The sequence below is a fragment of the Passer domesticus genome, chromosome 11, assembly GCF_036417665.1.
Source record: "Passer domesticus isolate bPasDom1 chromosome 11, bPasDom1.hap1, whole genome shotgun sequence".
NCBI lineage: Eukaryota > Metazoa > Chordata > Aves > Passeriformes > Passeridae > Passer > Passer domesticus.
This window is the reverse complement of record NC_087484.1, coordinates 14,609,234-14,632,508: the sequence shown is the minus strand read 5'-3', so window position 1 is coordinate 14,632,508 and position 23,275 is coordinate 14,609,234. Positions and strand designations below refer to the sequence as shown.

The following is a 23,275-nucleotide window of genomic DNA, read 5'->3' as shown; positions in this document are numbered from 1 at the left end:
CCAGGTGATGTCTGTCTTAAAACCCCGAACAAATGTAAAATATGTTAACAGTAGTAACAAAGTGCCTCTAGCATTTACATTGTTGTGGAGTATTTCTGTTTGTGTAAAAGTATTCCCAGAATTCTTGGAAAAAAAAATCTGAGTGGACATGAAAATGAATTTTAGCTGTCACAGTCAAACTGTATCTTACCTACCACCTGTTTTCTCTCTCCACATTTGGACAGAGGCTCCAAATGCCATCTCGTCCCATCAGAGCACTTTTTTTTCATTTTTCTTTGGTTTATAGGTGAATATGGAAAGTACCAAGCCCTGCTTTTAGCTCATGTCACGTGCATGGCAAGAGTAGCTGAGAATTGCAGTTGTGGAAGAGTTTTTCCGAAGTGTCAGCTCAAAAGGGTGTTGACACAAATGAGGTATTAGGAAAGTTAATGTTGAAATCAAAGCAGCTGATATTTTTGTGTCTCTATTTGCATATTATAAGTATCTTGTTGACCAGTAATTGGGTTCATCTAGAACATAAGGTAATGAATTTTAAGTCCTGCATATTTTGTCTGTGATTTAGTGATTAGCGTAAGTCCCAGTTCTCCTGTGAGTCTACACCAGAGAACTTCTCCACATCATACCCTGCTATGCCTGATTAGCATGGTTGTTAGTACATCCCATGTTCAGTTCTGTAATTTTTCACCTCCTGTACATGAAAAATAAATCATTTTTGCTTCTCACCCAAATGTACTGTTTCATGAGCAGGTAACACTACCTTAAATAGCCATTATCAACTAATAGATTAATGCTGATCTGCTTTTCTCCAGTGTTTAATAAACACTGAGCAGATTTGGATAAGTCAGCAAGCAGATCTCAAAAGTGACTGGAGTAATGAGTGTATGTTGAATGATCATATTTGATTTTACTTTTAATGAAATTAACGTTATTTTAGAGAATATTTATATTTCATAGAAACTGGGAAAGATTCTAATTAATTGAATAGAATGGTCTTTGGAGCTGTAAATGTATCTGTCTTATGCAGGTGCCATAAACATTAGGAATTTTCTTGGTTTGCTTGGGCATGAATATACCCATAGCTGGAATGAGCTTGAGTTCAGCCTTAGGGCCCCAGCTACCAGCCATTTGTCCTGCTGCTCTTTGAGCTGTGGTGGATATTCTGGCCAACATAAAAAAGGACCCTACTGAATTTTAGGAAATGAAAAGCTTTATTTTAAAAGCTGCAATTAAAGCTTTGTTGCCTCCTTTCATGCCTTTCTCTACCCAGGGTATTAGAGGAATGTGTTGCAGTAGGCCCCATTTTCAGGACAGCCCCCAGCAGAATTCCCCATGTCTCCCGGTGTCTCTCTGCTGTGTTGCCCACGCTGTTGGCTGCTCTGTTGAGCCCTTTACATAACCTGCCACCCTGGGCTTGCTCTCACCTGGCACAACTGGCCAGGCTTTCAAGTGTCTGCCTTACAATTCCCCCTGTTCTCGTGCACACACAGCAGTTTGCAGGCATGGCCCTCTCCATTGCTCCTAGAAAAACACACCTCCAAGGGAATTTTGTAGAGTGCAAGCATGAGTTTTATATCAAATGCTTTCAATGCGGACAGGATTAAGCATGTAAAAACAAAACCCTGCATGGTTGTAGAGTGGCAAAAAAGCAGCCAAGAAGGGTTTAACACTTACTGTAGGGAGTCTGAACGGTGCCTGTTATTACTTTTGATGTTTAGTTTTTGTGATTCAGCTCTTCAGCTTGCTCTAAGATTGTAAGAAAAGAAAAAAGAAACTTGACCTTGACCTCAAGAGTACAGCTTGACCCCAGTGTTACTTCTTTTCTTGTTCTCATAATACCTTGCTTATATTTAAGGAAAGTTTTAACAGCCAAACCACCTGACCCTACAGCAGAAGGGGGCTTAGCCTAGTGAGTGCCACACATAATTTTTATTCTTTTGAAGGGAAAAAAATGCCTCCTGGTATGCAGCCAGCAAGTGCAGGTGGAATTTGCCTTCACTTGATTATAATCAGCTTTGTCCCTTTGTTGATGTCACCTCAGCTATATGCTGTTGCCACCTTCTTATCTAACCACTCTCTGTCATAAAGCTCAGCAGGGAAAATAAACTGAGGCCAAAACAACATATGGAAGTGTCTTGGCAAGATTTGGCTGTTCATTTGAAGTGTTTTTCCTTTTTCTGTGGGTAGGAGATGAAGTCAGAGCTGTGTTGTTTCATATATAAGGATCATTATTTTTAGACCAGTGGCAGTTCTTAGCCTCTGCATGTAATCTGCTCAGACAGAGCCACGCGAGGCAGCAGGGTTTGCATGAGCTGTCTGTGGGGCTCAGTCACTGCTGTTGAATATAACTTGAGCTTTAGAGGTGTGAATGCTCAAAGCACTGAATTGTGTGGTTCATCCATGTCGAGGTCTTTTAGGCGTGGCAGATTTGTGATAAAAGCTTTTCATAAAACTAGTTGTTAGTCTGCTGGTGTTCGATGTCAACCGGGGGAGATCCAGGCCTGTCCTGATGACTGTAGCCAAAGTTCCCCTGAGTTGGAGAGAGTGCATGTATTGCAGCCATGAATCTCTGCATGTTCCCAGCAGCCAGGGACAGTGCATGCAGAGGGAATGTTGGCACATTTAAAGGTTATCAGGGCCCATTCTGAAAAACACCAGCTGAACCACGTGCGGTTGGTACTGCCAGTGGGAAGGTTTGCCTAGGGTGTCATCCCTCAGCTATACATAGCAAACTCAAAGCTTCTTACAGAGAAACCTCTTACCAGTCACTTTCCACAAATGGTGCCTATACCTAAAGGTACTTAGTGAAAATCCTTGAGAGGTATTTAATGCAAAAGCAGTTAGTTTCCCTGGTGTTTTTCAGAAGCCCTCACACACCACTAGCAGGGAGAAGTGCAGTGCAGCTACAGCACAACTCCTGGGCCAGTTACTCATTGTGTCTGAACCAGGCTCTGCCACCCCAAGGGCTTGCCAAGATGTGTGACATGGGGGGGCTCGACAACCTGATTGCCAACACTGCCTACCTCCAGGCAAGGAAGAGTGGAGAAGGAGACACCAAGGAAATGCAAAAGAGGCGTAAGAGCCTCTCGCTGCCTAAGGTTGAGGACTGCAAAGAGCATAGAGAGTCCATTGCTGGTGATTATGACAGCATCTGTGAACAGCAGCCCATTGGCAAGAAATTCTTCAGAGACTTCTTAGAGACAGTGCCAGAATATTTGGTAGCTAGAGACTTCCTGGATGAGGTGTCAAACTGGGAGTTGGCAGAGGACAATCTCAAGAGCAGTAGCCTGGAGAATATTGTCACCAATTTTCTTAAGGAAGGCGCCAAAAACTATCTGTCTTTCATGAGCTCTGACTTGGTCAGCAAATGCAAAGCAGCTACTGCAAAAGACTATGAGAACATCATGCAGCTGGCCAAGGAGGAAACCAAAGTCTTCTTTAAAGACAAGCCCTTCCAGGACTTCCAGAACAGCCCCTTCTATGACAAATTCATCCAATGGAAAGTGTTTGAGAAGCAACCAGTAACTGATAAATACTTCTCTGAGTTCCGAGTGCTGGGCAAAGGTGGCTTTGGAGAGGTAAGAGCTTGTACTTTTAAGGATGTGAGTCATCTCTCCCCTTTCAAGACTAGCAGGTGGGTTTGCAAAGAGCAGTGGATTAAGCCACTGTATGAAGATTTGTAAAATGTGCCCCTTTAGATCGCCCATTTTCCAGAAATCAGGCTGGGTTGTTTATATTGTGATAGAGGCTCTTGTTAATAAAAAGCTACTTTAACATTTTTATATTGTGTATCTATGCTAGTTAAAAAAGCAGGCTTCTTTACAAAAGCTTGCATGAATGTTCATGTAGTTGACTTAAGTCTGCTCCTTGACATATTAGCCTGTGCTATCTCACACACTCCCAGATAATTCCTAGCTGCAGTTTAGGGAAAAGCACACATCAGGATCTTTTCCCAAACTGCAGTATGGAAGTTTTTTGAGAGTCAAGAGAGTTTAACTGCACAGATGCAATCTGTATATGCTGCTTATTCTCATGGTTACTGATTTTTGTTCTTGTCCTTGTTCCTTTTATTTGCCTGCTGGTGGCATCCTCAACAACTTTGTATCAGGATAAACTACTGGTCCAGAACAGAACTGATTGTGTGCTTGTTTTTTCTTGTTTTCTGTGCTAATATACTCTTCATAGAAGTTAGCATCAGCAGCTACTAATAGACATCAGTGATTCCCCAGTTCCTGCCTGTTATGACCCTTGATATATTCCACTCTCTGTGTAAAATTCCTTCATTACCTTTCCATGTGCATCTTCTCTAGGTTTGTGCCATCCAGGTCAAAAATACTGGCAAGATGTATGCCTGCAAGAAACTGGATAAGAAAAGGTTGAAAAAGAAAAGTGGAGAGAAGATGGCACTGCTGGAGAAAGAGATCCTGGAGAAGGTCAACAGCCCTTTCATAGTCACACTAGCTTATGCCTATGAGACCAAAACCCATCTGTGTCTTGTTATGAGCCTCATGAATGGAGGGGATCTGAAGTATCACATTTACAATGTGGGAGAAAGGGGTTTGGAAATGAAAAGAATCATCTTTTACTCAGCTCAGATCACCTGTGGGATTCTGCATCTCCATTCCATCAAAATTGTGTACCGGGATATGAAACCAGAGAATGTCCTCCTGGATGATAATGGGAATTGTAGACTGTCTGATCTTGGATTGGCAGTGCAAGTCAAAGAGGGAAAAAGCATCACTCAGAGGGTGAGTACAGATTCTTTGAACGTGGGCCGTGCGAAGTGAAGCCATTCTATTTCTAATGCCTTACGAGTCCAGACTTAATTCCCGGAACTGATTCTATGCTAAAGACCTAATGTAGCCATTTCATTCTGAGAGACAGGTCGTAAGAAGATTTGGTTTATTAACTCTTTAGCTGCTGCATGTGGTAAAATAACTTCTTTTGCACAGAAACAGTAGAATCTACTTGACCATTTTCTCTTAAGTTCTTGAACCAATGACTTCAGAGAGGCAGATGCTTTGTGCCTTATGGAATACTGCATAGTCAGGGATTTAACCAATTGTTCAATGAGCATCAGTCAAACATATGGCTGCCCTGTATTCTGCTTTTGCTCCTAGGAGAATATAGTTTTTTGCACATTACTCTTAAGTGATGCTACTGATTGTATTGCAGGTGTGCATGGCGCTGCATAATAAATTATTTCCAACCCTCCTTCCCCCCACAAATTAATTCCTGAAGCAGTTAGCAGATTTGGTGGTTTGTAAATGTCCATGCCTATCTATATGTGTAGGAAGAAAAAGATGGATGACCAACTGGATTTTGTGTGAATTAGATTGTGCAGCACTTCAGCTGTGCCACTGGTCGTCCCAAACTAACCTGGATATGTAATAATGTCAGGAGATTTACACAAGAAATATATTCAGGTAGCTTAGCTGTGAAAAAGACATATTTCTCTCAAGGTATCTGGAGCTTAAAGATGTGCATACTGAGACAATGTGTTTGAAATACACAAGGAAAATGAAGAAATGGAAGCAACATTGTAAACCGGTCTGTTAAACTCCCCAAGTTCACATTAGAAATTCAGAAGACAGGACCCACTAATGGCCTTCTACATCATGTTTGAGTACACATCTTTTGATGTGGCTGAGTTCAGTAATTTTGAAGGATCTTTTCTTTCCCTGGCAATTGAAGAAGTTTGTACTATGAGTGGTTTTAGTTCTCACTGAAAGAAAATGTAGAAATTGCTGTATGTATAGATAGTAAATAATTTTAAAATTAAACTGCATTATGTTTTAGTTACAAACATACAGCTTCTGTGGAAGCTAAGGCAGGTTTTCCAGTAGAGCTTATGGGAAATGAGAATGTGTTTTGTTTGTAAAGATGGCATTTGCATCAGTGAACCCAAAGGTATAAACCTTACAGGGCTTTGCAAGTTACAGAGGCATGCAGTTACTATGATCAGAGCAGATAGTTTTGTCAAAGGGCAATTTTTCATCCTTGTAAATATGTGGGGTTTGGCAGAAGGAAAAAACCTCAAAGTTAAAAAGTGTATTTAACCATATGTAACCACTTCTGTTGGTATTAGGGTAGAATCTCAAAGCAATATTGGACAAGGTGGACAAAATGGTTGTTCCTCCTCACCCTCTATGAAGCCATCAAATTGTTAGTGCCTTTTCTTCTGTTGTTTTCAGAAGCTCTAGTCACCATTATATGGTTGCTTTTAGTAGAGCAAAAACTGAAATGAATAATGTCCTACAGGATTGTAATATGTTGTAAGGAATTTCAGTTAAAGGCAGTTTTATTCATACATTACATTAAAATAGGAGAGGGAAGAAAAAGATTTTTTTTTGGTGTATCATAACTATAAACAAGCTAAATTAATAATTCCCTTTTCTTTTGCATTTTTGTAAAACAGTCATATTTGAAAGTTTCTAAAAAATGTTATATGAGAGCTGGATATTATTATTATTTATACTCATGTCATACACAGGAAGACCAAAGAACCTTCACCATGTACTCCTGTAATAAAAAAAATGGTGTTGTTAAATTTTTGTCTACTAACTGTAGTTACATTCTGACTTAAAATTATCTGAAAATTTACATCATAACATGCTTTTTGAGTACGACTGCCAAATTGTTATCACTTCACCAAACCTATACACACCACCTTTTCTTTTTTCACCCAGAGGAATGTATGGCTCCAAGACAAATTTATCAAATGAAATTTCATCAGTTGCACCCTTTTGTGGACACATTTTTATAAGCTAAAGCAGAATACGTATTCCTTCCAGGCCAAATCTGTATTGCACTGATATCTAAGTGCCTAATATCATAAAGCTGTTTCCACATTTTGGATGATGGTTTGAACTGACAATTTAAGGCTTGCAATTTTCAGTTGCTAATTAAGGGATATTGTTACTCATCTATAGTATATAATATATGGATTTATCTGTGCATTTATTTCATTAAAGATTGGAAAAAATACACTATTTTGATGAATTCTGAAAGTTTTCTGCACTCTGATAGTTGTAAAAGCCATTAAAGATTAAATTTGTTCTGCTTTTAAAGCAGAAAAAAGTTCCTGTCCTCTCATGTATGAATAAATGCACATCACCCATACATCAGCTGGAGGATCCATTAATCCCTTTTGTAAATCTTATTAGGTGATTAGGTTATCACATGGCACAAGCAATAAGCTTGTTAATGAGTTCCTGTTTTAGACATTTTCCAAGTTTTCATTGAGGGTTTCTACAAAATTAAAATGTTTATGTACTGTTCATCAGCCAAAAAAGTGTTCTTTGTGGGTAAAAAGGTTTTTTGAATTTTAAATGGATAACCTCAACGTGGTCTTAATAAAAATAGTGTGTTTATGCTTCAGAAAAAGCATTGTGCAACTGATGATTCAATACTTACGTAATTGAAGAAGGAGCCTTGGTATCCTTTAAGTACTGCTGTCACATACACTCCTTGTGAAAGCACTTGTGTGCTCCATACCAATGGCTCGTAACTATTAACAATAAAGATACCTAGCCTTGGTTTTCTCCCTCTCTTTTCAATTGCTAAAGCAGCAAGGAGAAACAGCCAGCTTTCTGTGTGAATGTACTTCGAACTTACCCCCTGTAGTTGCAAGTAATTGATACAGTAATAATTACAAAATTTAGAAAACTTTTATTTCACTAAGTGTGCTGATTTGCCTTTGTGAAGTGGCAGCTGGCCTTAGAAAGAAGAAATCACCAAAAAAAATTTAAATACACAAGTTTGAATAATAACAATCTTGAAAAAGTAGAAAAACAGTTGAAAGCTACTTACAATGTAATTTTCTTTCATTAAACATACATGGATTATATGGGATCTTCTCCTGATAGCTACATGCACCTGTGCAATCTACCAAGAAATGTCTGTACACATTTAGGCAGGCAGTCTGACATCTCTGGAAACAGAAATAAACTCCAGTGGTAATAAAACTATTCAGGACTTTAAATGTCATTATGACTTCCTATAAATGTGCCTGTTGCATCTGATCTGATATGTTGATCAGACCCTGGAGGAACTAGTTTGTATCTTAAAATTATGGCTTTTTAAATATTGTTATTTTCTGTGTCTTACATAATTGAACTAGACAACAAGGAGAAACTGAGAGCCTGCAAAGATGGCTTTTACACAGGCAAACTGTTTTGTCATGTACTAGGTTGATTCTAGCACTAGGGGTTTTTTGCATATGAAATGAGGAGCTTCCATCCCAATTCCATTTTCCCAGAAGTTAGTGTGTATTTGCTGTTTATTTAGGGAAGAATTTTCTGCCCTTACTGGGTATGGCTTTTGTGAAAAGCAACTGTTGCACGTAAATTGTGAAGAAGAACTTTTGTGCAGATGCATGTGTGAGACAGAGAGCTTAAATATTGACATAATAACTGTGAAAAATAACATAAACATATTTTTGTAGTATTTATAAAAGTGCATTCATATCTTCAGAGGTTTCGGGCTTCTTCACAGTTTTCCTGTGCTATGTTTTATATATTTGAAGGACATCATAATATTTTTATAGGAAAAACATGTTTTGGTTAAAATCTTACTCAAAATGTCCTTTTGCCCTCCTGTATGTTTGTTTATTATAAGATTCTATTTCTTAGGAAAACACAAGGGAATCTATTTAGATGTTCCTGAAACTAGCAGTTTAATTTCCAGGCAGCTGAAAAGCAGGAGGAGGGTTTAGACTTGTGAAATAAAAAATAACTCAGCAAGCTATTCTACAGTTGACTTTTGTTCATTATCACATGGCATTCTTATTGGATAAGATTCTGTAAAAATTTCTTCTTCCTTTGCTCTTTGAAAAATGACAGCTCTTCATTTGCTCAGAATTAGAGGAACTTGTAGCTGTTTTTCTTATACATTTGAAGTATGACATGTAAAATTGATGATATTTTTACTAGCAGAACTGTGTTCTTAAAAATATTGATAATCATAGTTGTTACTGTGATTGTTACGAGGTGCATTGTCATGCCAGGTGTTTGAGATTTTTTTAATCTCTGAAATGTACTTTACAGAATGCAGCCTTACCCACAAAAGTCTGTGTGGCCAGTTGGGGTCTGTGCAGGGGTCCTGAGGGAGCAGGCAGAAGTGCTCACCAACTCCCTTCCCATCATGACTTTCCCAGCAGTCCTGGAAAACCAAGGAGGTCCCAGCTGGCTGGATGTTAGCAAATGGGATGCCCATCCCCACAAAGGGCTGGAAGGAGGATCCAGGAAACTGTCAGCCTGACCTTGGTACCTGAGAAGGTCATGGAGTAGATCATCCTGTGTGCTCATGCAGCACGTACAGGACAACCAGGGGATCACACCCAGCCAGCGTGGGTTTAGGAAAGGCAGGTCCTGCCTGATCAGCCACATCTCCTTCCACAGGGTGACCTGCTTTGTGGATGAGGAGGGGGCTGTGGATGTCTGGACTGTAGTAAAGCCTGTGTCACTGTTAGCTACAGCATCTCCTGGAGAGCATGGCTGCTCATGGCTTGCACAGGTGCTCTCTCTGCTGGGTGAAAACGGGCTGGATGGCCAGGCCCAGAGAGGTGGGGAATGGAATTACATCCAGCTGGGGCCTGGTCACTGGTGGGGCTCCCAGAGCTCAGTACTGGGACCAGCCCTGGTTTCTGTCTTCACTGATGATCTGGACAAGGGGAGCAAGTGCACTCTCAGCAAGTTTGCAGACAGCACCAAGTTGGGTGGGAATGCAGATCTGCTGGAGGGCAGGAAGGCTCTGCAGAGGGAGCTGGACAGGCTGGATTGATGGGCTGATGGCAGTTCTACAAGGTTCAGTGAGGCAAAGCAGCAGGTCCTGCACCTGGGTCACAACAACTCCCTGCAGACTTCAGGCTTGGGGAAGAGTGTCTGGAAAGCTGCCCAGTGGGAAGAGAGGGTTGTTGGTCAACAGCTGACTAAACATGAGCCAGTGTAGGCCCAGGTGGGAAAGAGGGCCAGTGGCATCCTGGCCTGTGGCCAGCAGGACCAGGCAGTGAGCTCAGCACTGGTGAGGCTGCACCTTGAATCCTGTATTCAGGCTTCTCACTACCAGAAAGACATTGAGGTGCTGGAGTGTGTCCAGAGAGGCAATGGAGCTGGGAAGATTTGTCTGGATTTGTCTGGAAGATTTGTCTGGAGCACAAATCTGGTGAGGAGCAGCTGAGGGAACTGGAGAGAGGAGGCTCAGGGGGACCTCGTTGTTTTTTACAACTCCCTGGCAGGAGGTTGTAGCAAAGTGGGGATTGAACAAGTGTTTTGTTTGTCCTAAATGCTCCATCCTATAATGTCTGATTGTTTCCCAGTCTGTGAATGCCTTCTCATGTCTTCTGATGACACGTCACTGAGGTGGGAGTGTTAGCAGGTTCTCTCTCCAGTCGGGATCTGAGGCAAAGTTTTATGTGTGATCATGCAAGAAGAAAATGGGGAGCTGCTCTAGAATCCAAAGTTAAAATTGGTGCCCAGTTACTGGATTGTCCTTTCTCCAAGCCCTTTATCCCTTTGAGTTCCATACAGCATTAATCTAAACTGAAACCATGTCGTACTTGTGTCTATTTCTCTTCCCAAGGAGGAGCACACAGGGAGCAGTCCCTACTGCACTCAGTGGCTTTCTCTTATGTTGTGCAACTTCCTTCATTTCAGTGATTACTGATGACCAAACTTAAAAGATTAAAAAGCAATGCTGTATTTTTTTACTATTCCAGTCAGTGACTTTGAACCCAGGGCCATTTTTTCTTTTTTTCTAATATAGCAAAAATCTGTTTTGTCCCTTTTGTGCTTTTGCCTCTGGGGGCTTTTTTAAAGCACACAAATTTCCCTATGAAAACTATCTTCTTATGTGAAAATCAAAAAAGTTTGATCTTGAATCTTACATAAGTATGTGGGATTCATATGCTCATGTAAGATTCAAGACCAAACTTGGGATTGGAGCTCCTAAGCTCCAGTATTGTCTTTCTCATTGTCTTCTCCTGCTACTCTGAAGAATCCTCCCTTGTGTTCTCCTGAATCAGTAGCCAAACAGTTCATGATGGGCCACCCCATCAGAAGGTCCCTCCTTTGCAAAGCATTAACAATATGCATAGAAATCTTTATTCTGTGTGACTTTCCTAAGTGCCTTTTCCTTATTTAGATTTGATTTTATCGTCTTCAAAAAAAAAAAAAAAAAAAAAAAAAAAAAAAAAAAGCTGCCTATTAATTGGGTCAGCTAGTTTCTTGTTATTATATGAACATGTGGTGAGAAACTGGATGAACTGCAGTTCTGTGTAACTCATTTAAATTGTGCTCTGTTCCTCCTCACAGTGACTTGGGAGAAGAATTAACGTGGTGAAGTGAGTGGCAGAGGCAGATCAGTGTTGTTCTCCACATCCAGAGCCTGTTAGCTTGTGTGCAGGGAAGAGATTTCTGTGGTCTGTTCCTGCATTCCTGCAGGGTCTATTAAGGCCATTGCTGAAGGAGTGGAGGAACAGCTGGACAAGAGAACAAAGCAGGCAGTGGCACCCCTTGGAGGAAGGAAGGACCGAGCCCCAGGAAACAGCTGATAGAGCTAAACTCAGCTTGTTTTTTTTCCTCTGTTCAACAGTTCTTGTGCCATGGCAAACAAAAGATAGACATTCTGATTTGCTTTACTGTTTGGTTTGTTATATCAATTGAGTTTGTTTTGCAGAGATCTGTGGGAAAAGGTAGCAAGATCTAAATCCCATTTCTCCCCATTTGCCTGTTTCTGTGCTGCTGAAAGCTCCAGAGAGTTGTCTCCCTTCCCTGGCTGCACCTGCTGGAAGCTGGCACGGGGGGGGTGTGAGGGGCTGTCCCTGTCAGGACAGCAGCCAGGGCTGTGTGAGCTGCTGCTTCTGCTCCGGGCTCTGCTGTGCCCAGCACCCCTTGACTGCACTGCGAGCTGAGTGCACTTAGTGCTTCTCAGGATCACATCTTGAGTTACTGAAACATTATAATTATGTGACCTTTGAAAAATTTATGCAGGATCGCATTTCTCAAAAGAAACATTTGTATACTTTCAGATGAGTCATTTCTACTATGCCCTGTCAAATCACCCTCAAAGCAATAATTCCACTCAACAGAACTGCTTTGCTAATGTAGCCAAGGGCAGCATTTGCTCATTACATTTTAGAGGATTACTGAAAAATTGTCTTTTGGGTTGTTCTCAAGGTAGTGAAATAAATGGAAAGTAGATCTGTGAACCCTTTTCAAAAGCAGATCAATTAAAATTTAATTGACTGAAATTTATTGACTATTTTTATAATTCAAGCAGCATATGCAGGTAAACCATCCTGCTTATCACAAAAGACAATATTAGAGGGAGAGCAAGCAAAAAATAGCTAGTGTTGTATTGACTACACTTTAAAAAGTTCTGTGCCTCTACAATGGCGTAAGATTTCTGTCTCTAGTAAAAAGTTGGGATAATATAAGTCTTTGTCTTCTTTGTGATATTTTTATTAGGTGTTTCCAGGTCAGTGAAGGTGTTATATCGTGTGTTTGTGTCTCTGTAAGATCACTTGATTAGTTAACACATGTTCAAATGGTTCCTTGTGTTACCAGGAATTATACAGGAAAGAAGAGAATAATGTACTTGGTCTCAGTCAAAACCCAGTGAACATCCTAATAGTGTAGCGTGACAACAAAAGAATTAATTTTGAGTATGGGTTTTTTAAGTTTCTGTTTCCATTAAAAGAGTGACATTTATCCATGTAAAGTAAGATATAGGAAGAAAAAGTGGATTTCTGTTAATATACAGCTTCTGAATTTGATTATAAATTTTACCTAATGAAAACATCTACAAAATCATACAAACCTACTAATTTTTTGTATGACAGACATAGCAGTATCCCATACTTGGAGATATCCATTCTGAGGCATGGTCAGATAATTCTAACTGAATTAAATATTCAATACCAGCCTGTGGGAAATAGACCCCTTCAAAAAACAATGCATTTTTCTTTCATGGTAGCTTTTAATTTCTTTGCCTTCTGTCCTTTCTTTTTTTCATTTTTGCACTAGAATATAGTTTACAGTATACTTATTTACTCCACACCTGCCAAGAGTAATTTACTATCATTCACTTTTGCTTTGGGAATCAGTGGATAAGTTTTCCACCTAATACATTATTTTTGCTGCTCAGATTTCACTGCTGGTGAGAGCTGTACAGTTTAATAACTCCCTTCACCAAACTTCTGTTTTACTTCCTTAGATAAACCTCTCCTGAGGTTACTGAGGCTGCCTTTCCTGTTGCCCTAGGATCTCTGTTCCTGGAAAGATGATCTGATTTTTACGTCTTGTTCTCCATAATGATTAGTGTAGGGATGTTAGGTATTACCTTCCCTCTAATGCTGCCTGCTCTCCAAAGATAGAATTAAATCTTCATTTGAAGGATCTATGTTCTTCCAGGTGCTGAATAATTCCTTTTTTGTGTTCTCTAATATGGCAAATGCTAAAGGCTTTAGCATTTTCTTCCCAAATCATTTTGCCAGAACTACACATATAGAGAAATAGGTGGAAAATACTAAAATTTAAGCTCTTTTCTTCCTTTCTTAAAATTCTTGTTTTGATAAAAATAGAGATTTATGTATTTCTCCCTCATTACTGTTTTTCTTCCCCCTTAAAAATCCCTGTTCACTTGTGAAATGTGTTTGCTTCTGGTATAAAAGTGTCACATTTTAGTGGGTTTTAAAAATCTCAAATCTTATGAGATCAGATTTAGATTCCTGCTTCTTAGCCTGTTCCTTCATTGTGCATAGCAGGAAAGCTTCAGGGTTGGGAGAGATTTGTTTTTAGATTCAAGTTTGGATGAAATTCTATGAGAAAACCAGCTCTCATTAAATTCTGAATTGAAATGGTTTGGCATATCAGAGGAATGATGTTTCTAGACTTCCTCAGATGGAGCTGGATCAGCCCAGGAACAGCTCAAGATTTCAAAGCTACTAATTTAGAGTGTGGAACTTTAGTTCTTGTTTACATTTAAGCTCATCCACAGCCTGTCACTTTAGCCTGAAGGGAGGCTGTTGTTGGTCGATTCTGTTTTCTATTAAGTTGTGGTTGTGCTGTCTTTTTGGTCTGTGGTGATGGCCTTGCTTTCTCTGTTCTTGAGAAACACAAGCACCATGTCAAAGCATGGTGTTCTTCCAGATGGTGTGTCCTGCTGGAGGCTCTGTTGAAAATGCCCATGGAAGAGACTGAAGTTACTTGGCAATTACTTCTTTTGAAAAAACAGCTATGGAAGAGAAAATGCAAGTGGAAGGAAAGAGACAGTCTGAAAGGAGCTGCCTTGAGACACATCTGTGACAGTAGATTGCTGACTTTTCCATGTCAGATGTATCCAGGTTCTTTCTGTATGGTGATGCTAAGTTGCAGCAAAGTAATCTCTTATCAGGAAGACCATATTGTGCTGTCAGGGCACATTTTGATGATAATGTGACTCAATAGTTCTTCAAGGCATTAGTGCCCCAGCTTCATCTCAGTAAAAATGAGAATGTTTATTGCTTCCCAGAAGGAGGAAAAAAAAAGCAAAGAAAAAAATGTTCCAGAAACCTATTTAGAGCTGTGTTTACTAATCCACAGTGAGCTCTGTGTGCAAGCTTTTGTATCAAAATTTCTCTACTACTTTCAACCCTTCCTCTCCCTTCCAGGTTTTTTGAGGCCAGAAGATCTGGGGTCTGTGGTCTGTGTTGAGCATTGGTCCCCTTCCCTGAACAGGGCAGTAATCATACCTAAAAATGTAATACTGTCAGAGTATCTCTCAATATTTTTAGTTAGAGAAACTCCATTGTAAGCAGTACAAATTGCCTGTGGGATGATGTCAGCAGCTGCAGTGCCTGTGCTGCTCCTCTGTACTTCTGTGGCTTTAGTGAGAGAGGCAACTGTTCACTTTTAACCTTTCTTTTTGCTTTCAACCTGACTGATATTTTTGTTCTCATCCCATTTCTGTTGTTCAAGCATATGGAGGATTTTGCTCTATATCCTTAAAAGCAAAAAAACCCACAAAAATCTAAAAAGAGAGAAAACAAAGTAGATTTAATTTTCTGTTTAATTTTCTGTCTGTTAAGCTTATGTTTTAATTGATGCTAAAATGTTCCCTCTTGCACACATTGTTTACAGTAGAGACACTGTATGTCATAATGCTTAGTGACACAAGCTAAGTTTATGGGGAGACCTGACTTGAAAGTACTGTGCCTAAATTTGCAAAAATCAGAGGGGTTATCCAACCCCAAAAAATAAAATTCGTCTGTTGAGCTGCGCTTTTTATAAATACAATTTGTCCAAATGAGCTTTGCTTTACCTTTTTCTAACTGTTTTGCTTTGGAGTGAACCTCTTGTCACTGATTGTATTCTGATAGCAGTAATAATGACCATCTTGAGTAAGCTTTAGTGGAATTTTGCACAGACACAGTTTTTTATTTTAAATTGTTATACTGGTAATACATCAGTCCCAGTATTTAAAAAAGATGTGAGAGGTTCAAGCAATTTCTGACATGGTTATCACTGTTGGCTTCATCTGGTAAATACATAACATAGAGCATGAGACACAGCAGCAAACGTGGGTTCAGCTGAGGAAATGCTGTTGTGATTGAAATCCCACATCCTCAGTCATGTAACAGTGCAGCAGAGAGCTGATCCCTCCACTTCCCTCCCAGGTGAATCAGCTCCTGGGGACAGAGGCAGCAGGAGCTATTTCAGTCACTGCTTTTCCCAAGGGAAAGGGGCAGGGCTGGGCTGGGAAGAAAGCAGGCAGATGTCCCTCTCAAAGAGTGGCCATTTCTTCTCTCAAAGAAGGGGCCATTCGTGCTGTGAATAGTCTTTATTCAGGCATCTTTTTTTAGTTGAGAAGTATGAACTTGTTCCTTCACCCAAGTGTGTGTAATTTATGAATTATAATTTTCATAGGTTTACTTTCTTACAGTGGTTTTTAAGATTTTTCCTTGGGCCTTGGTGGTAGAGCATTCATCCAGAAACCAAGAGGGAGGAAGCTGAGAACTTCCTCATTGCAGCTCAGCTACTGGCTTGATGAGAATTTTCTCACAGACAGCAGAGCCCTGTGTTAGACCAATTATGTAAGCATTGCACAGGGTAGGAATCAGTGACTGTTTTGCCTAGTTTTTGTATTTTTTAAAATATTTTCAAATTGATTGCTACTTGTGTTTACGCAACAAAACTAAGAATATCTTCAACAACAACAACAACAACAAAAAGAATAAAATGGAGGAAGAAAGCAAGCTAGCCATGAATTTAAAATTAAACCACTTTTAGGTAGAAATTGCACTGACATTTCAACTTTGAAAAGCACATTTAAGACAGTTTTCTTATGTTCCAAGATGTTTAAAGAGAGTTCATGTCCTAAAAAAGTTATACCTCACCAATTCTAGATTAAAAAAAAAGGTCAGGGTTTCTGGATACAAAATATCTCAGTAGAATTACTAATATTTTGGAAGAATTATAGCCTCGTCTGTTTAACTGTATGCATTTCACTACTGACATTGTAAAGTAAATCTGTCTGTGTGTTTGCCATAGGCTGGGACAAATGGTTACATGGCTCCGGAAATCCTGAAGGAAGAGGACTACAGCTATCCCGTGGACTGGTTTGCTATGGGCTGCACTATTTATGAGATGGTTGCTGGGCGAACACCATTCAAGGATTTCAAAGAAAAGGTCAATAAGGATGAGGTTAGAAGAAGAACTCTGGAAGATGAGGTGAAATTTGAACATGCCAGCTTTACAGAGGAAGCGAAAGATATTTGTAAGCTGTTTTTGGCTAAGAAAAAAGAGGATCGTTTAGGAAGCAGGTATGCCTTCCCAATCTCGGTACAAGAGAAATTAAAGCTGCAAACAGTATAGTTATTTTACTCATTGCACAAAATGGGTTAGAACTTCATTTTCTGCAGAGTAATGATTTTTCCGTTTAACTTCTAGGAAGAAAGAGGTGGAAAGTTTTGAAGATAATATAGAAATAAGGAATATTGTTGCAATAGTGTGATCATCTATCCTCACAGCTATCCTCAACTCATAGGAGTTGCCTTCTTGTTATTTTCTGTGTTAGACTCCATATAGTTTTGGGAGAAAGGGTGAAAAGGGTTTTTCTTACACATTATTTCCTAAAGGATATTAAGTGGATACCTGCATCCCTGCTAGTGCAGACTGAATGCAGAATATTAGGCTGTAGTGCTTACTGGAATGATGTGGGCAGAAATCCAAATCTGCAATGTGGATTCTCTTCCCTGCAGATATCTAATTTGCAAGGCTGTATCATTGGCTTCTTACTGAAGAGACCTTAACCCCTCTGCTTTGTTCAAGTGCTTTTAAAAAATGCTGTAGAAGTTCTGGTCATCCTGACTCATCCCAGGGAGAAAAAGAATATTTGGCACAAATTCCTATAAAGCAGACCATTTCTGGGCACTTAAGAGGTGGCTTTGGGTTGATGAAGACTGGTAGATATGTCCATGACTTAGCAGTTTTAAGGAACTGTTCAGTAAGAAGAGAATTGCAAAGCTAAACCTTGTAATGTTTAACTTGTAATAGCTCTGATCCCTCTGAACTGTCTGTGTGTGTGTATAAATAATTTAGTGCATTTCTAATCAGACAGATTGCAGATTTGCATTTGCAATATAGACAAATAAATATAATAAAAAATTAAAAAAATTAATATGAAACCAATAATACCTATCTTTAGAATACACCATGATGTGAGTAATCTGTGAATAGAAATGTATGTATCAGGTGCTTTTCCAGTCTAAAGGCGGAATAGACAAAAGATCTCATTGAAAATGCAGAGATAGTCTTCTAAATTTATATTTCCTAACAACATGGAACAGTTTTTCAAAGTGTTAGGCAAGCATTTGTCTAAAAGAATTAAATCTAATGAAAGGTAATAGATCATTAATACACATATTCTTAATATTCTGTTGCTAAATGAAGACAGCTACTCTTGTGCCTGATGAATTTTCCCATCAACTGTGCAAGGCAGCAGAAATAAGTTATTTTCAGCAGCACATGGAGTATGTTTAATACAAGATTATGTTGTTTTAGTATGTTTTAAAAGCTTACTTTAAAAGTAAATTTAACACAAAAACATTCAGAGCACTCTAACATTCCGAGCACTCTAACTTAAAGTCAGCATACTTTGCAGACATTTGGACTTCCAGCACTTTGTGAGGTAAACAAATTTCAGAGTAGGGGAAAATGAAATTTAGAAATTGTGAGTGACTTGGTTGAGTTCATTCAGCAAGTCTGAAACAAAACCAGCAACAGACTATTCACTTATTGTAACCACATTGCCTTTTCCAGGGGAATCATTTACAATCTTTGTCTCCTTTTTTGTTCCTTAACTTCTCAGCAAAATGAGAAATGCACACAGAAAGATTACTGCCCATAGTATTTTTTATTTTCTGCTGTTTTAGATACCCTCCCTCTGATGTGCCCTGCTTGGAGAAGGCGAACAATAAATAGGATGTATACCCTGAGCATGATACAGAATAAAAGCACGCATGTACCTCTTAAACAGGGTGATACTATTCAGGACAGCGGTGTGTTATGTAAAGATTAGCACTATAATTCTCCTAAGGACAACAAGAGCTTGGGTTATCCACAGCAGTGTCTGTTGCATAAGTTAAAGCTGCTCAAAGACAGCTTTATTTTGTACACCTGACCTTTTAAAACACTCCACTCTTCTACTGAAGATGTGATTTCACTAGCTAACTCAGGAAAGATGTAGCTCACTCTCCACTCAAGCTTTTTGAGATTAATATCTCAAATCCTGAACCTGTAAAGTGATTTTTAATGTTTTTTTAATGGACGAATACAAAATTGACCAACTTCATGTGAGTTCATGTGCTCTTCCTATTAAAGTTATGTAAAAGTGCAGTTCACAGAGGATGAGCTGAAGTTCATCTACAGCTAGTTGGAAGATGTCTCAGTTCCAGCAGATGGCATTCATGTAGCTTTACATTTTTTAACTTTTTATGGTTTCAAGATGAGGAACACTGCAGCAATCCATTTTGCAGCCTCCACCAGCTTCTAGTGCTTTTTGGTTTATGTTACAGAAAGGAAAAGCAAAATAAAGGGAGGTTTTTGTGAGTGCCTCTGCCCAGTCAGCATTCCTGGCTTACCAGTGTCCCAGGACACCAGTTAATTTGAACAGCAGCTGAAATGCATTTCAGGCTAACAGTGAATGTAAATAAATTATTTCAGGCTTCTCAAGTACTTGGTTATCACTGGCTAGGTAAGGTAGGAGATGATTTTGCAAGCCTGTGGATATGCAGAAGTCAAGATCCTTAATCTGTACATTCATAATCTTGTTCATATGGTGCTTTGGGGTTGAAAGCACAATATTTTTCATTGCCCAGCATGCCTGGATGGCAGCATCTACTATTCTTCAGGTTGTGGCATCCTGCTTATTCATGATGGTGTACAGTGGGTAGTGGCTGGTGGTGTCTTGCTCAGAGGAACTGAGCAGCAGAGGTGCAAAGTGACAATTTTCTAGCAAGGGGCTGAAAAGAGAAAGCTGGTGGTGTCATCTCTGCTGTGCCCAGGGACAACCAAGGCAGGCCAGCATGAGGAACAGGCAGTAGTGCCAAGGTGGATGAGCTGTTCTGCATGCATGGAAATTAAGATTTTAAAAAATAAAGATTTTTCCATAATCACACAAATCTACTGCTTCTGTATGATGCTTCTGCACACGTGTAAAGATAAAAACACTTCCCAAGGGTTTGCATTACATTTTATTCATAGAACATTGTCTAGAAATACATGAGGTCTTGCACTTTGCTAAGTTTGAGTTTGTAAGGAGGTTGGAAAAGAGTTTGGAACTACCATTTTCTGAGGCCAAAACACAGACAAATTTGATTTTCCTATATTACTGTTTTCAAGAGCAGTGCATCCATAAATACATTAAAAAAAGAATGCATAGGTGTGGAAAAGACAGGGCTCCTCTCTGCTCCTCCTTTCTCTAGAATTCCAAATTCACACTTTGCATGCCTTGACACTAGAGGCACAGTTCAAAAGCTGTGGTCTTTGGTCATGCTTCAACAAGCACACATTTGAGGCTCAGGTGATTTTTATCATCAGAAAATATCCTACAAGTCTCTATACAGGTCTACAGTGAAATAGTTAACTAGTTCTTTTGCAGCTGAAGTTCTCCCTGAGGTCTGCAGTTGTTTTTTGAAAGATTTATTTAACTTAAGCATTTACAATGATTTAGTCCTTTCTTGTTTTTATTATTGGGTTATAACTATATTAATAAAGGATTATGTTTGCGACAGTGGCACACGTGCTTTTGTTAATGTCATCATCTGTGAATCTCTTGCCTAAAAAAAATCTTTGTTAATTTATAAGAGTAGTTCTTTTGAATGAACTGTCACTATAAGTGGAAGCGTTTATTTGAGTGACATAACTGAGTTTTCGGATATAAATGTGTAGATGCTTTGAATTGAATACTGCACCCTGAGAGGTGCAGTAATGGGATCAGAATGTTTTCAGCTGCTTGGCCTGTGTTGTACAATGCAGCGTTCCTTGGTTAGGAAAAAAGGAATTGTGTTGCATGACATAAATATATATATCTAAAGTACTGTCATGTGGAAAACACAGACACCCCTGTATCTCTCTGAGAGCAAAACACACCAATGAACAAACTTTTGTTTTATTGCAGGAATGAGGACGATGACCCAAGAAAACACAGCTTCTTCAAAACGATAAATTTCCACAGGTTAGAGGCAAACCTTGTTGACCCTCCATTTGTGCCAGATCCATCAGTTGTCTATGCCAAAGATGTTGCAGACATTGCTGACTTCTCTGAAATACGAGGAATTGAGTTTGATGACAAAGACAAGAAGTTCTTCAAAAAGTTTGCGACAGGTGCTGTCCCTATACCCTGGCAGGAAGAAATCATTGAAACGGGACTGTTTGACGAACTCAACGATCCCAACAGAGTCGTTTCTGGAGGTTATGCAAACGGAGGGGAAGCTAAGTCAGGGGTTTGTTTGTTGTTGTAATTATATCATTACCAAAAAGAGTAGAAACCACCTCAGAACTTTCCATATTCTGACTGTGTTTCACAGACTCAGTACGCCTGTTTGAAAAGAGCCAGCCAGTGTAATATGACATTGTCAGGCTGTGCAGGACCACCAGCTGAATAGACTGTATTGTTTTCCTTTGCTCTAAGAAAGGAGATATTTTTGTGTTATTGGAGATGAATCAAATGAAGAACCATATTTCTCCAAGAAGCTTAGAATAGAAATTCTGAAATACAAAAAGCAATGATAGAGTGAAGAGGCAAAAGCTTTTGAAAATGACTGTTACTGCTTCAAATACAATAATTCATTGGTTTTCTTTCTTTTTTCTTGTTATTTCTACTAACATTTCCTCTTTATTCTGCAGTTTTCAGGAAGGATTTTTTAATTTTCAAGTAATCTCGGACAGTGGAGCTCATATACCCTGTCAAACTTGGAATCTTACTGGCTAGTCAGTCTGTCTGTTAAGTTCTGTTAGTTTTTTGGTGGTTTATTGTAATATGTTCAAATTGTCCTAAGATATAAAGAAAGCTCTACATAACACTTGGAAATAAGAGCAACAGGATCAAACTGTTTGCAAAAGTGATTTTAATGGAGTGAAGATAATATTGCACCAATGTAATGGAATAAAGCATTTATTTATTATTATTATTAAGTGTATTCTTATAAGTGATAATACTATATACAAAGAAAATATATTTACAAGTAAATGCACATTCTTTTTGGCAATTTTAAACTTTTATCAGATTTCCTGATAGTTTTTCTGTATTTTGGTGATAAATTAGGCTACAGATAGACCAAAGCAATTTGTAATTGACTTTTTACAAGACATTTATTTCAGTGTAATGTAGATTTTAATTCAAGTTGCAAAATGCATTATACTGTTAAGTGCTGTAATGGTGAAAAGGTTATGTATGCATGTTGAAACTATCTTCAAATGTTTATTGATTCTTATGCAAATTTTGAAGTGTTTTTATTTTTCAATTTTATGACAACCTAAATTGAATTACTTTGGAATATTGCTATGAGTACTTGCTGCTGGTGAAGTGTATTACTCATGAGATGCCTCCTACTGATTTTCTAAGAAGATAGGCAGTTGTTCTTTGCACAGCTCTTAAAACTGGCCCTGCACATGCTGGTCACTGTCATCTATCCAGCCATAATTTCCAAAGTGGAAGTGGAAGCTACTTCATTCCTTGGAGTCCTGGAGGCTGCAAATGCCCCATTTTCTGTTTTTCCTATAGCAAATTTCCCTCTGAACTCAAGGACTTCTTTTGGCTCGACAGTGGTATTAACTCACATGTCTGTTTTAGAGGAGGAAAACCTGTGTATACAGTGTCTGCCGTACTCAGGTCTGTCATGTGGAGCACAGAGCATTGGTATTTATTTATAACCTAATAGCACATCCAAACTTTTAAGTTTTTAATATTGTAAGTGTTTTAGTCACAGCTAAGTAATACATTGGTAATACTTTGTGTTGTTCTGAGTAGAAAAATAATTGCTCTTTTTTCCTTTTAAATTTGCTTTTCCGGTGCTTTGTATACTTAATATTGAAGTGAAAAATCAAGAACAGTTTTACTTAGGATTAGTGGGTAATTCTGTTCATTAATTATGAGCATAGAATTGTCTGCCTTTTGAATGGAGACTTTCTGTCAAGTAATTTAAAACAATATGAGCTTAATTCTGATGTGGTCTTTTAATTGAGAAGGATGATCCTGAAGGATGGTGAAAAGCAGAGGAAGTTGGGAGAAGAGTGATGTTGTCCTGGCATGGATTTGCAGGAGTTCTTCCACTACTGACATCCATTGATTTTATTTCTCATTGCTCCACCCGTAAAAAGCTCTTACAGTGGTAGTAAATATACTAGACTAGTATATTTAAGAAACCAAGACAGAAAATTTTGTGACTATATGCATTTTTAAAAACCCACTAAAAACAAAGCGACACAAAAACCGCACGCATCACCTGATTACAGCTAGGAGAGACATGGTAGTGCTAGTGGCATCAAACCTTTGTCCTGAACTGATATACCTCAAATCCATAGAAATGCTGTTTCACAAATCCTCCAGAACCATAAAGCAGTACTCTGAAATGGCCGTGGGTTTTCCAGTGCATAACCGAGCTTTAAGTTGCCATTTGGAAGGAGGCTATGTATAGACCGAACCAGAATTTAATGTCTTGTTAGAATCACATATCCCCAGTGATATTGGGTGCTGCAAGGCTGCATTTTTCAAAATGTGTTGCAATACTGAGATCTGT

General features: G+C 39.0%; 2 protein-coding genes and 1 long non-coding RNA gene across 3 annotated transcripts in view; 2 read left to right on the top strand and 1 right to left on the bottom strand.

Moving 5' to 3' along the window:
• PLS1 (plastin 1) overlaps window positions 1-23,275 on the top strand; it is a 277,498-nt gene that overhangs the window by 6,327 nt on the left and 247,896 nt on the right. The window lies entirely within an intron of this gene.
• LOC135278931 (uncharacterized) lies at window positions 2,247-3,158 on the bottom strand. The gene is made up of 2 exons (XR_010346314.1): window positions 3,021-3,158; window positions 2,247-2,527 (listed from the first exon to the last, which is right to left on the bottom strand). It is a non-coding gene; the product is annotated as an uncharacterized LOC135278931 (long non-coding RNA).
• GRK7 (G protein-coupled receptor kinase 7) lies at window positions 2,521-21,976 on the top strand. Its single transcript, XM_064385836.1, has 4 exons — window positions 2,521-3,575; window positions 4,308-4,745; window positions 16,527-16,798; window positions 20,656-21,976. Exons 1-4 carry the CDS (start codon window positions 2,826-2,828, stop codon window positions 20,996-20,998), a joined length of 1,803 nt encoding a protein of 600 aa, XP_064241906.1. The 5' UTR covers window positions 2,521-2,825; the 3' UTR covers window positions 20,999-21,976.

Bases quoted from the DNA above. Each gene is read 5' to 3' on its own strand.
- GRK7 (XM_064385836.1), top strand. From the start codon at position 2,826: ATGCAAAAGCAGTTAGTTTCCCTGGTGTTTTTCAGAAGCCCTCACACA. The intron at 3,576-4,307 runs GTAAGAGCTTGT...CATCTTCTCTAG, and splicing joins GCAAAGGTGGCTTTGGAGAG to GTTTGTGCCATCCAGGTCAA. The intron at 4,746-16,526 runs GTGAGTACAGAT...TGTTTGCCATAG, and splicing joins GAAAAAGCATCACTCAGAGG to GCTGGGACAAATGGTTACAT.